The sequence below is a fragment of the Carcharodon carcharias genome, chromosome 13 (assembly GCF_017639515.1).
Source record: "Carcharodon carcharias isolate sCarCar2 chromosome 13, sCarCar2.pri, whole genome shotgun sequence".
In the NCBI taxonomy this organism is placed as follows: Eukaryota; Metazoa; Chordata; class Chondrichthyes; order Lamniformes; family Lamnidae; genus Carcharodon; species Carcharodon carcharias.
In genome coordinates this window covers 133,305,436-133,318,320 of record NC_054479.1, presented here as the reverse complement: position 1 = coordinate 133,318,320, position 12,885 = coordinate 133,305,436, and the positions used below count along the sequence as shown (strand labels likewise).

General features: G+C 42.7%; 1 protein-coding gene across 9 annotated transcripts in view; it reads right to left on the bottom strand.

Moving 5' to 3' along the window:
* The window catches only part of LOC121285838, a 503,016-nt gene that overhangs the window by 14,398 nt on the left and 475,733 nt on the right, over positions 1 to 12,885 (bottom strand). For all 9 annotated transcript variants that reach the window (XR_005944805.1, XR_005944806.1, XM_041202716.1 and 6 more), the window contains one exon: positions 1,824 to 1,939. Coding sequence is in view for 7 of the 9 variants with exons in the window: in XM_041202716.1 (XP_041058650.1) it covers positions 1,824 to 1,939 (116 nt within the window). In the remaining 2 variants the exon portion in view is untranslated. The remainder of the gene's footprint in view (positions 1 to 1,823; positions 1,940 to 12,885) is intronic.

Below are 12,885 nucleotides of genomic sequence, written 5' to 3'. Positions count from 1 at the left end.
GGTGGGACAAGTAGAGCTGCATAGAGGGCCAGTGATAGGTGGAGATAACCAAAAGATGTCATAGACAAAAGGACAAAGAGGTGTTGAAGGTGGTGATATCATCTAAGGAATGTGCTAATTAAGGGTAGAAAGCAGGACAAGCAAGGTACAGACAGCCCTAGTGGGGGTGGGGTGGGGTGAAGGAATCAAAAAAGACTAAAAGGTAGAGATAAAACAATGGATGGAAATACATTTAAAAATAATGGAAGTAGGTGGGAAAAGAAAAATCTATATAACTTATTCGGAAAAAAATTATTATATATTTTTAAAATATATTTTTCTTTTCCCACCAATATCTATTATTATTTTTAAAATTTATTTCCATTCATTGTTTTATACCCACCTTTTAGCCTCTTTCGATCCCCTCCCCCCACCCCACCCCCACTAGGGCCACTGTTACTTGCTCATCCTGCTTTCTACCCTTAATGTCACCATTAGCAAATCCTCTAGCTAATATCACCACCGACAACACCCCTTTGACCTTTTGTTTATGACATCTTTGGCAATCTCTCCCTTGCCTCCACCTATCCAACCCCCCTTAAACAGCTTATATTTCACCACATTTCTATTTCTCTTTAGTTCTGATGAAGAGTCATATGGACTTGAAACATCAACTTTGTCTTTCTCTCCACAGATGCTGTCAGACCTGCTGAATTTTCCAGCAATTTTTGTTTTTGTTTCAGATTTCCAGCATCCGCAGTATTTTGCTTTTATAAAAGTAAGGATGTTATGCTTCAGTTATACAGGGGCATTGGTGAGATTGCACCTCAAATACTGTGTGCAGTTTTGGTCTCCTTATTTAAGGAAGGATGTAAACACATTGGAGGCAGCTCAGAGGAGGTTTACTAGATTAAAACCTGGAATAAGCAGGTTGTCTTATGAGGAAAGATTAGACAGACTGAGCTTATTTCCACTGGAGTTTAGAAGAGTGAGACTGATTGATGCATATAAGATCCTGAACGGTATTGACAAGGTGGACGTGGAAAGGATGCTTCCTCTGGTGAGCGAGTCCAGGACTAGGGAGCACTGTTTTAAAATTAAGGGTCGCCCTTTTAGGACAGAGGCAAGGGGAAATTTCTTTTCTCAGGTGGTTGTGAGACTTTAGAGCTCTCTGCCTCAGAAGGCGGTGGAAGTGGGGTCTTTGGATATTTTTAAGGTGGCGGTAGATACATTCTTGTTAGGCGAGGGATCAAAGATTATCGGGGGGGTAGGTGGGAATGTGGAATTTGAAACATAAACAGATCAGCTGTGATCTTAATGAATAGTGGAGCCAATCGAGGGGCCAGACGGCCTACTTCTGCTCCTATCACGTATGTTTGAATGTATGTTCATATGTAGCTTTGGATATTTTTCTTCTGTAAGTGTTTTTATATAATTCATCTTGAATGGTTTGTTTGATTTAGCTGCAAGGACACTTACATTGTTCTTCACAGGGGATGAAAAGTCTCAGTGTTGGGGGCAAGGGTACAAGGTGATCAGATGGCTATTGATTCTCAGTGGAGACAGTTTGTTCCTTTAGGTTTATCACAAGGTGAGGATTGACGTTTACTAGGAAGGCTATTCAGCCTTTCTTCATGAGACAAGCTTTAGATGGGGAGAAGTTTTTAAAAAGTGACGTGTTGCTTTATTTTAAAGTAAGTTTACAATGCAAAATGATATTTTCTTCCTTTTTCTCCAGACCTGAGAATTCATCTGGTTATTCACTTACAGAGGAGCAGTCAGATTTGGAAATGTCCTGGCTTCAACTCTCACTACGTTGACTGCACAATAATGCATGTACTAACTTTTCACAGGAGGGTCCCTGCTCTTCCTGCTTCAAGCTTGTTGAACTTCCAGCTGATTGCTGTCGGCGATGTTTCAGGGGTGGTAAGGTTCTTTGTTTCCTCCCAGGACAGCTTAGCTGTGGTGACAAAAAAAAGTTCTGTTTCAATAACTAGTGCACAATTACACCTTGTACTGCATAAAATAAGTTGAATCATATATACAGAACTAAAGTGCACCGCCACAAGTCTCAACCTTTCTCACAGGAGCTAAAACCAGGGGTGTTACGTTGAATGTGTGAGGTGTTTGTTCATCCAAGTCGCTACTATTAGTGAAAACACATGTTGTGGAACTGATGAGGGGAAATCAGGATCTTCAATGCTAAAGTTAGCAAAAGGATGAAAATATACTTAAGACATTTTCAGCCTTAAGAAGCAACAAAATTATTATAGGGGAAATAAATTTGCATTTATCCTATGTCTTTCACAACCTCAGGACACCCAAAAGTGCCTTACAGCCAATGAAGTGCTCTTGAAGTACAGTCACTGTTGCAATGTAGGAAACACGGCAGCCAATTTGCACATGACAAACTCCCACAATGTGATAATGGTGGATTATTTGTTTCGTGATACAAAAACAAAAACAGAAATACCTGGAAAAACTCAGCAGGTCTGGCAGCATCGGCGGAGAAGAGCACAGTTGACGTTTCGAGTCCTCATGTTGAAGGATCATGAGGACTCGAAACATCAACTGTGCTCTTCTCCGCCGATGCTGCCAGACCTGCTGAGTTTTTCCAGGTACTTCTGTTTTTGTTTTTGTTTTGGATTTCCAGCATCCGCAGTTCTTTGCTTTTATCTATTTGTTTAGTGATGTTGGCTGAGGGATAATTATTGACCGAAACACTGGCGAGAATCCCTCTGCTCTCCTTTGAGTAGTGCCATGGAATCATCAACGTTCACCTGAGAGGGCAGATGGGGCCCTCGGTTTAACGTCTCATCCAAAATTTAGCATCTCTGTCAGTGCAACACCCCTGCACTAATGCACTGAGATTAACAGTCTGGATTACATGCTCAGCCCTCTGGAGTGGGGCTTGACCTTACAACCTTCTGACTCAGAGGTGAGTGTGCTACCAAATGGACCACAGCTGCTATCTAGCAAGAGTGGGTCCCTCTTGGCAGAGCTCATGCTAAACTGGATCATAGGCTTTCCTAACTACAGGAAGAAACTTTGTACACATTTTACTATTCTGTGGCTCTGGGCTTAATCTATGCTAAAATCCTACCAGAAGCTGAGGGTCAGCCATTCAAAGTTTGTGTAGTGACACAGCAGTTACCAGTTTCAGACTGATAGTGGACGTTCAGTTCCCAGTCAGGCATTTGGCTTCACACTGGCATCTTAACAGTGAGTGAGTGCTGTGGGTCAAAACAAACCAAACCTGGCCTTTTCAAGTAAGTGAAAGCATGTTAATGACTGAATTCCAGTGTGGGAGCACTCAGCACATCACTCAACTGCAGTGTGATATGGGCTTTGCAAACTTAAGCAGAGAAACTTAGTCGCAAAGATCTTATACGCCCAGGACCTTTGATTTTGTGAGACTGGCAAACTCAGGACTGGCGAGTTGATCAGTAGCATACGCATGTCAATTCCTGCAGTAGGAAAGGCCGGCCAAACTGAAGGAGGAAAGGCTTTGAATACATTTCCTGTGGATGGAAGATGTGTGTACTGGAGTATTCTTGGTCAGTAGGATGGGCTGGCCGCTCTTAAAAGGCAGCTATTTGCCACCTTGCGTGTGCCTGATATAATACATAGATAAAGATACCTTGCCTTTAGCGGCCCAAGCTACTGGCTGGTCAACTTGCAAGCTACAGGATGCATTATCTTCCTTGGAACTCCGAATTTAATGGGCAGCTTAGGGCCGAAGATGTGGAAAATCTCAGTTTAGGCAGGTTCCAGCTCCAGCCTCAACTGTCTCTGTGAGTGGCCTTGTCTATGACAGAGAGGGGCTCCAACCTCCACCACCATCACACCCACACCCTCCACCCTCAACACCTCATAAAAGTCCATGGGAAACTTCCACATTAGTCTGGGGCTCGTCTCTTCCAGATCCTGGAGGAGTTTGCCTACTCCCCCAGCTCCTTGGCTGGGCCTTGCTCCAGAGGATCCCGGTGGACCTCCTGGAATGCAGCTGGAGAACTGAGAGGCTGGCTGTTGCACTGCTGTTAACCAATATCGGGGCTTTTGTTTAGTTGTGGTGGGGTGAAGTAGGGTTGGGGGAGGATGAGAGGGGAATCTTCCTAGTGAAGAACTAAACTTGCCTCCCCTGTCTAGGTTTTCCACTAGGGCCTCCCACATAGTCTCTGGTCCAAATGCAAGAGACTGGTGTATCCACCCAATGAAAATTACTTCTGGATATTGTGCATTTCTTAGCTTATTATAATACAAATTACTGTAAGTGCAATGGAAATGAATAAAAACACATTTTAAAAATGTCCACAGGTATTCATTTACACCATGTGAGTTCTTCACTAAGTGTGACATCTCAAGAAACAAGCAATTGTAACATTAGCTTGGAACAGCTATAGAGGATAAAAACTGCTAACAAAGCTTAAAGATGTAACAGAAAATGAATATAGAATATATAGATTAAACCGCAGGACTTACCTTCCATGAGCTTATCCTAACTGATGATATCTATAAATATTTCACAAAATAAAGCAGTAATCTCAAACGTGGAGATAAACAACTGAAATACAGTACAGAATGAAAAGCCATATTTAGATAGTGTGAATGATTATTAAAGGCCTCCTTGAACTAAAACCCCTCAGGCAAATATTTTTTTCCTCTTGAGCAACCAAGGTGAAAGAACAAGGCACAGAATGGTAGCACAGATGAAAACTAATAAAACCGAGACTGGTGGAATTGGCTCAAGGACGGGAAGCAGTCAGTCATGGTAAATAATTGTTTTTCAGATGGGAGGATACAGAACCTGGAGGCATGACAGATAATAAGGGTGATACCAATCGATTGCAACATGTAGTAATCTGAAGTGCAATACGCCTTCAGGAGAATGTGAGCAGATTGACCAGGTGATTGTATTACCCAATTGCTGTGTAGCGCAGGCTACATTGTTAATCAGCAGTTTTTAGAATGGGTTTTGGTTTGAGAAGCACACATGTGTTAGTGCTCCATTACTTGCATGAATAAACAGCATGTGCTTCATTTTACAATGGTCTCCTCGTCTACATAATCTTGATTACCAACTCACTCATCAGTGCAACTGTGTTTGCTGAACAAAGCGACCCAATTTAAAGCACATAACAACTGGCGACGAGGCAAAATGCAAACCCGTTGATGACACCAAGGAAACCCGCAGAAAGTAAATAGAAGTAAATCAGCCGTACCTTGCAGGTGATTGTAAGTACAGCCCTCATCATAGTCGTCGGAGCTATCTCCTTCCAGCATGCCACAGCTTGGCCTGTTTGATCAGACCACCAATGACTGGTCACAGTACATTAAATGCCTTGCGTTCTCCTTTTTGGCCAATGACATATCGGGGGAGGAGAAGAGGTGAGCAATCCTCTTATCAACATGTAAAACATGCAGCCTAAATTTGTAGTCTAACGGCACCCAATGCCTCAGGTTCCAAGGGCTTTGATGAGTTGTGAAAAGCCGCTTTCAGCCGAAACCCTCGGTAACAACGCAGCGATTTAAATTTAATTTGAGGTGTCGTGCCCCTGGAGAGACAGTCGCTTGCTACGTAGCAGCCATGAAACAACTGACAGAGCACTGGGACATCGATTAATGCCATGTTAAGAGACTGATTAGTGTGTGGGATTAACGAAGACACCATTCAAAAAAGGTTGTCGTTAGAAATGAATTTAGACTTCAGCAAGGTGCTGGAGTTGGCGTTCACAATGAAGAGCACAGTCGGGGATTCAGAAGCAATCAAGGGAGCACAAAATGGTGCTGTCCTTCATGTCGGGAGGGAGGCACCAGTTAGAAAAGGCGCAAAAGCACAGGACTCCGTGGAAAGGCGGGGAACAGCCACCGTTAACAGACCAGCAAAAGGCAATGGTTTAACAGACAAAACTTACAGTAATAATGACAGAAATGGAACCAGGCAGCCTCCAAACGAACGACAATTTAAAAGAATTGAGTGTTTCTTCTGCCATCAAAATAGACACATTATACGACATTGTAAAGACAGACTCAGACAAAACTTTAAGCAAAAAGGTAGAAATCATGAAATCAACATAATAGAGGAACCAGAAGAAACAAGAGTCAGATATTTACTCATTATACAACTTAAAAATGGGTAAAACAGAGCCAATCTACGTGACAGTGAAAGTCAACGAGAAAGTCATCCGAATGGAGGTGGATACGGGGCATCCACGAGTTATGGGGAACATATTTTCAAATATCCAAATGGAGGAAGTTACCCATTAAATCTGGAAAATTCAGACACTAAATACCAGTGAAGACATACGAGTAAGAGGTATAAGCAAGGTTCCAGCGCAGTATGGAAATCAGTCTATTGATCTACCCCTAACAGAGATAGCAGACAGAGGACCAAGTCTTCTCAGAAGAAACTGTTTAAGAGGGATTAATCTTGAGAGACTACTGAGATCTCAACTGGAAGCAGGAAATGTTACTGTTTGGAAAAAGGAATATGTAAAGGCTCAACAAAAGGAACTCATAGAGGTAATACTTCAGGACAGAGTTCGAGTTGAAGTCAGTAACCTCCAAAAAGAAATAGAAAACTTGCTGAAGGACTTCCATATATTGCAAGATTCCCTCAGATCCCGATTTGTACCACTAAAAAGGTATGAGGAAGAACAGGAAGAATCCAGCATTTCTCTGGACGAGATGAAGAATAAATTAGCCAAGAAAGCACAACAATGCTTAATTCTCCAGGAAACAACTAACAAGTATAAGGAAGAAATGGGAGAACTGAAGAACCAGCTATGTGAAAGCCAAGAAGCTTTAAAAATAGAGACTCCTGAGTTTTCAAAGGAGCTGACAGATGAGGAAATGCTAGAAGACTCAGCCACTGAGTTCACTCAAGTAGAGATCACACCTGAGCCTAATCTGGCCAATAAGGAAATTGAAAAGAAGGCCGAGAATAAAGTCAGCGCTGTCGAGAAAACCCATCAAAAGAAGACACGTAGGAAGATAAAGCGGAAGTACTAACAAGGCCCCGAAATTTTTATTTTACAAAACAGATCATACCGTTTTGAATTTAGCCTTGCCCAACATCCTGATCTTGAGAACCTTCCTGACAGTTGACCTTCATACGGTTGAACTTGGAGGGGAGGGGCAGTAGGAGTGCATGCGATTGGGCCCGAAAGAAGGTGCAAGCATTCCCGTTGGAGTCTACAAAACATGTGGAAGGAGCTCCCCTTGGTTTGGAAGTACCTGTAGGATTTGCTGAGCCTGAGACAGTCAAAGAAACAAACTTACAGGTTCCCACTGGAGAGCCTAGTGGACAGTGAGAGGGAGGCCTCAGATAAACCATCTGAAGTCGTAGAACTACGACATTTGACACGTTTGAAGAAGCCTCCAGAGGGACTGAATTTGTAAATACTATATTTATGTAAATAGTTAATATATTCTAAAGATTGAAATTTGTATCTTCAAGTAAATGGGGAGGGATGTGATAATCTGAGCTTCAATACACCTTTAAGAGAATGTGAGCAAATTGACTATGTGATTGTATTACCCAATTGCTGTGTAGCGCAGGCTACATTGTTAATCAGTAGTTTTTTAGAATAGCTTTTGGTTTGAGAAGCACATGTGTTAGTGCTCCATTATTTATGTGAATAAACAGCATGTGCTTCATTTTACAATGGTCTTCTCGTCTACATCATCTTGATTACCAACTCACTAATAGATTGGCATGCAACTGTGTTCGCTGTGCAAAGTGACCCAATGGAAGGAATATAACACAACAGGACAGAGATAGGCTGGTAGAATGGGCAGACAAAGTGGCAGATGGAATTTAATACAGAGAAGTGTGAGGTAATGCATTTTGGTAGAAGGGATGGAACGACAATATAGACTTAATGACATAGTTCGAAAGAATGTGCAGGGTTGGAAGCACCTGACGGTTCATGTGCATAGATCTTTGAAGGTGGCAGACATAATGAGAAAGTTGTTCTGAACCTTTAAAAAGCTCTGGTTAGGCCATAACCAGAGAACTGTGTCCATTTCTGGTCACCACACTGTAGGAAGGATATGAGGGTCTCTTAGAAGGTGCAGAGAAGATTTACCAGAATAGTTCCAAGGGTGAGAAGTTTTCGCCACAAGAGTAGGCTCGAAAAGCTTTAGCTGTTTTCCTTGGAGCAAAGGAGATTGAGGGGAGATTTGATCAAGGTGTACAACATTATGACAGGTTTATATAAGGTAGGCAAAGAAAAGCTGTTCCAATTATTGTAGCTGATGTTATAAGAAGTAGGGAGCACAGATTTAACACTTTGGGCAAGAGATACATGGGAAGATGTGAGGAAGAGCTTTTTTTACACAGTAAGTGGTATTAACCTGGAACTCACTGCCTATGAGGATGGCGGAGATGGGAACAATCAATGATTTCAAAAGGAAAATGGATGGGTACTTGAGGGAAATAAGCATACGAGGCTTGTGATCCCTTTCACCACAAGAGCTATATCTAACTCCTTCTTGAAAACATACAACATTTTGGCCTCAATTACTTTCTGTGGTAGCAAATTCCACAGGCTCACCACTGTCTGGGTGAAGAAATTTCTCCTCATCTCAGTCTTAAATGGTCTACCCCGTATCCTCAGACTGTGACATCTGGTTCTGGACTCCCCCACCATCGGGAACATCCTTCCTGCATCTACCTTGTCTAGTCCTGTTAGAATTGTATGAGGTTCATTTCTTCTGAACTCCAGTGAATATAATCCTAACCGACTCAATCTCTCCTCATATGTGAGTCCCGCCAACCCAGGAATCAGTCTGGTAAACCTTCGCTGCACTCCCTCTATAGCAAGAACATCCTTCCTCAGATAAGGAGACCAGAACTGCACACAATATTCCAGGTGTGGTCTCACCAAGTCCCTGTATAATTGCAGCAAGACATCTCTGCTCCTGTACTCGAATCCTCTCGCTGTGAAGGCCAACATACCATTTGCTTTCTTTACCACCTGCATGCTTACCTTCAGCGACTGGTGTATGAGGGCAACCATGTCTCATTGCACATTCCCCTCTCTCAATTTATAGCCATTCATATAATCATCTGCCTTCCTGTTTTTGCTGCCAAAGTGGATAACCTCAGGTTTATCCACATTATACTGTATCTGCCCACTCACTCAGCTTGTCCAAATCACACTGAAGCACCTCTGCATCCTCCTCACAGCTCAACCCTCCCACCCAGTTTTGTGTCATCTGCAAATTTGGAGATATTACATTTAGTTCCCTCATCTAAATCATTCATATGTATGAATATCTGGGGGCCCAGCACCGATGCCTGCGGTACCCCATTAGTCACTGCCTGCCATTCAGAAAAAGACATATCTATCCCTACTCTTTGTTTCCTGTTTGCCAACCAGCTTTCTATCAATCTCAATATGCTACCCCCAATCCCATGCGCTTTAATTTTACATGCTAATCTCTTATGTAGGACTTTGTCAAAACCTTTCTGAAAGTCCAATTAAACCATATTCACTGGCTTCCCCTCATCAACTCTACTAGTTACATCCTCAAAAAATGCCAGTAGATTTGTCAAGCATGATTTCCCATTCATAAATCCATGCTGACTCTGTCCGATTCTGCCACTGTTTTCCAAGTGCTCATCTATTAAATCTTTTATAATGGACTCTAGAATTTTCCCCTCTACCGACATCAGCTGATTAATCCATAATTCCCTGTTTTCCCTCTACCTCCCTTTTTAAATAGTGGGGTTACTTTAGCTACTCTCTAATCTGTAGGAACTGTTCCAGAGTCTATATAATCTTGAAAGATGACCACCAATGCATCCACTATTTCTAGGGCCACTTCCTTAAGTACTCTGGGATGTAGATTATCAGGCCCTGGGGACTTATTGGCCTTCAATCCCATCCATTTTGCCAACACCATTTCCCTACTAATTCTGATTTCTTTCAGTTCCTCCCTCTCACTAAACCCTGTGTTGCCCAACATTTCTGGTATTTTATTTGTGTCTTCCTTTGTGAAGACAGAACCAACATATGTATTTAGTTGGTCAGCTATTTCTTTGTCCCCATTATAAATTCCCCTGTTTCTGACTGTAAGGGACCTACATTTGTCTTCACCAATCTTTTTCTCTTCACATACCTATGGAAACTTTTAGTCAGTTTTTATGTTCCCTGCAAGCTTACTCTTGTACTCTATTTTCCCCTTCTTAATCAATCCCTTGGTCCTCCTTTGCTAATTCTAAACTGCTTCCAATCCTCAGGCCTGTTGTTTTTTCTGCCCAATTTGTATGCCTCTTCCTTGGATCTAATACTATCTCTAATTTCCCTTGTAAGCCAATGTTTTGGTCACCTTTCCTATTTTACTTTTGCGCCAGACAGGAATAAACAATTGTTGCAGTTCACCCATGTGCTCTTTGAACATTTGCCATTGCCTATCCACCGTCATCCCTTTGAGTAACGTTTCCCAATCCATCATAGCCAACATGTGCCTCATACCATCGTAGTTTCCTTTATTAAGATTCAGGACCCTAGTCTTAGAATCAACTACATCACTCTCCATCTTGGTGAAGAATTCTATCATATTATGGTCGCTCATCCCCAATTATTCCTTTCTCAATACACAACATCCAGTCTAGGATGGCCTGTTCTCTAGTTGGTTCCTCAACGTAGTGGTCCAGAAAACCATCCCGTATACACTCCAGGAATTCCTCCTCTACGGTATTGTTACTAATTTGATTTGCCCAATCTATATGCAGATTAAAGTCACCCATAATTACAGATGTTCCTTTATTGCATGCATCTCTAATTTCCTATTTAATGCCATTCCCATAATCACCACTACAGTTTGGGGATCTATATACAACACCCACTAATGTTTTTTACCCCTTAGTGTTTCTCAGCTCTACCCATACAGATTCCACATCGTCGGAGCCAATATCTTTCCTCACTATTGCGTTAATTTCCTCTTTAACCAGCACTGCAACTCTACCGCCTTTTCCTTTTTGTCTGTCCTTCCTAAATACTGAATACCCTTGGATGCTCAGTTCCCATCCCTGGTCACCCTGCAGCCATGTCTCCATAATCCCGACTATATCGTACCTGTTTACATCTATTTGCGCGGTTAATTCATCCACTTTATTGCGAATGCTCCTTGCGTTAAGACCCAATATCTTAAGGCTTGTCTTTTTATAATTACTGATCCTGTTCCCACTATTTTTCACTGAGGCCCTGCTTGATTCTTGCCCTTGATTTCTCTGCCTGTCACTTTCTTATTCTTCCCCTTTCAGTCTTTTGTTCTTGTCCTTGATTCCCCCTCCTCTGACTCCTTGCATAGGTTCCTATCCCCCTGCCATTTTAATTTAAATCCTCCCCAACCGCTTTAGCAAATGTTCCCCCTAGGACATCAGTCCCGGTCCTGCCCAGATATAACCCGTCCAGTTTGTACTGGCCCCACCTCCCCCAGAGCTGGTCCCGATGTCCCAGGAATCTGACACCCTTCCCCCTCACACCATCTCTTCAGCCATATATACATCCGATATATCCTGCTATTTCTATTCTGACTAGTACGTGGCACTGGTAATAATCCTGAGATCACTACCTTTGACGTCCTACTTTTCAACTTACTTCCTAACTCCCTATATTCTGCTTTTAGGACCTCATCCCTTTTCTTACTTCTGTTGTTTGTTCTGATGTATACAACGGCCACTGCCTGTTCACCCTCCCCCTTCAGAATGTCCTGTAGCTGCTCTGAGATGCCAGGGAGGCAACATACCATCCTGGAGTCTCATTTGCAGCCACAGAAATGTCTATCTATTCCCCTTACAATTGAATCCCCTATAACTACTGCATTCCCACACTTTTTACCCCTCCCCTGTGCAGCAGAACAAACTTGGTGCAATGAATTTGGCTGTTGCTGCTTTCCCCTGACAGGCCATTCCCCCCAACCATATCCAAAGCGGTATATCTGTTTTGCAGGGGAATAGCCACAGGAGATTCCTGCACTACCTGCCTAGTCCTCTTGCTCTGCCTGGTGATCACCCATTCCCTTCCTGCCTGTGGACTCTTAGCCTGTGGCATGATCACCTCTCTATATATGCTACCCACGATGCTCTCCACCTCACAGATGCTTCACAGTGTCCCCAGCCGCCGCTTCAGCTCCGAAACCCGGGCTGGAGACATTTTCCACACACATGCTGGCCCCAGGCACTGGAAATGTTCCCGACTTCCCATATAGAGCAGGAGGAGCACACCTCGGCTTTGAACTCTCCTGCCATGACTTACCCCAGTAATTTAAATTAAACCTTTTGGAAGATATTTAACATCAAACAATATCAATTACTCTGGGGCCCTTCTTCCCTGCTCCTCGATGTTTCAGAATATATCCTTTACAAACCATGAGCCACAAAATAAGACCTTAAAAACTATAAGTGATAAAAGTAGTAAATACTTACCCGATCATACTCATGGTACTCAAAGGATCATCTCGTTCCCTCTTCACCGAACTCCCTCAGTCACCAAACTCCAACTTAAGCACTCTACTGCAGCCCAAAGCAGCACTCCAGTGCAGACAAAGTCAGCACCGTAAGATGGCCTGTTTTACGCTCTCTGAATCTCACCTCTGAAAACCTGTTTAAGTCAGTTATCTAATTAACCAGTTGCAGCTGCAAGCAGAGCCATTATAAACCCTGTTTTAAAACTGGCCTAAAACTCACCTTCTTCTAATCCAAATAGCAACATTTAGTTAATTACTAAGTTAAAGAAAGACTAGACTTTAGATAGAAATTAATGCTTAAATTCCCTCAGTCACCAAACTCCAACTTAAGCACTCTACTGCAGCCCAAAGCAGCACTCCAGTGCAGATCCCGTGGGCTGCTCCAGTAGCTGAAGAGTTGCGAATAGTGCTGAACACCATGCAATC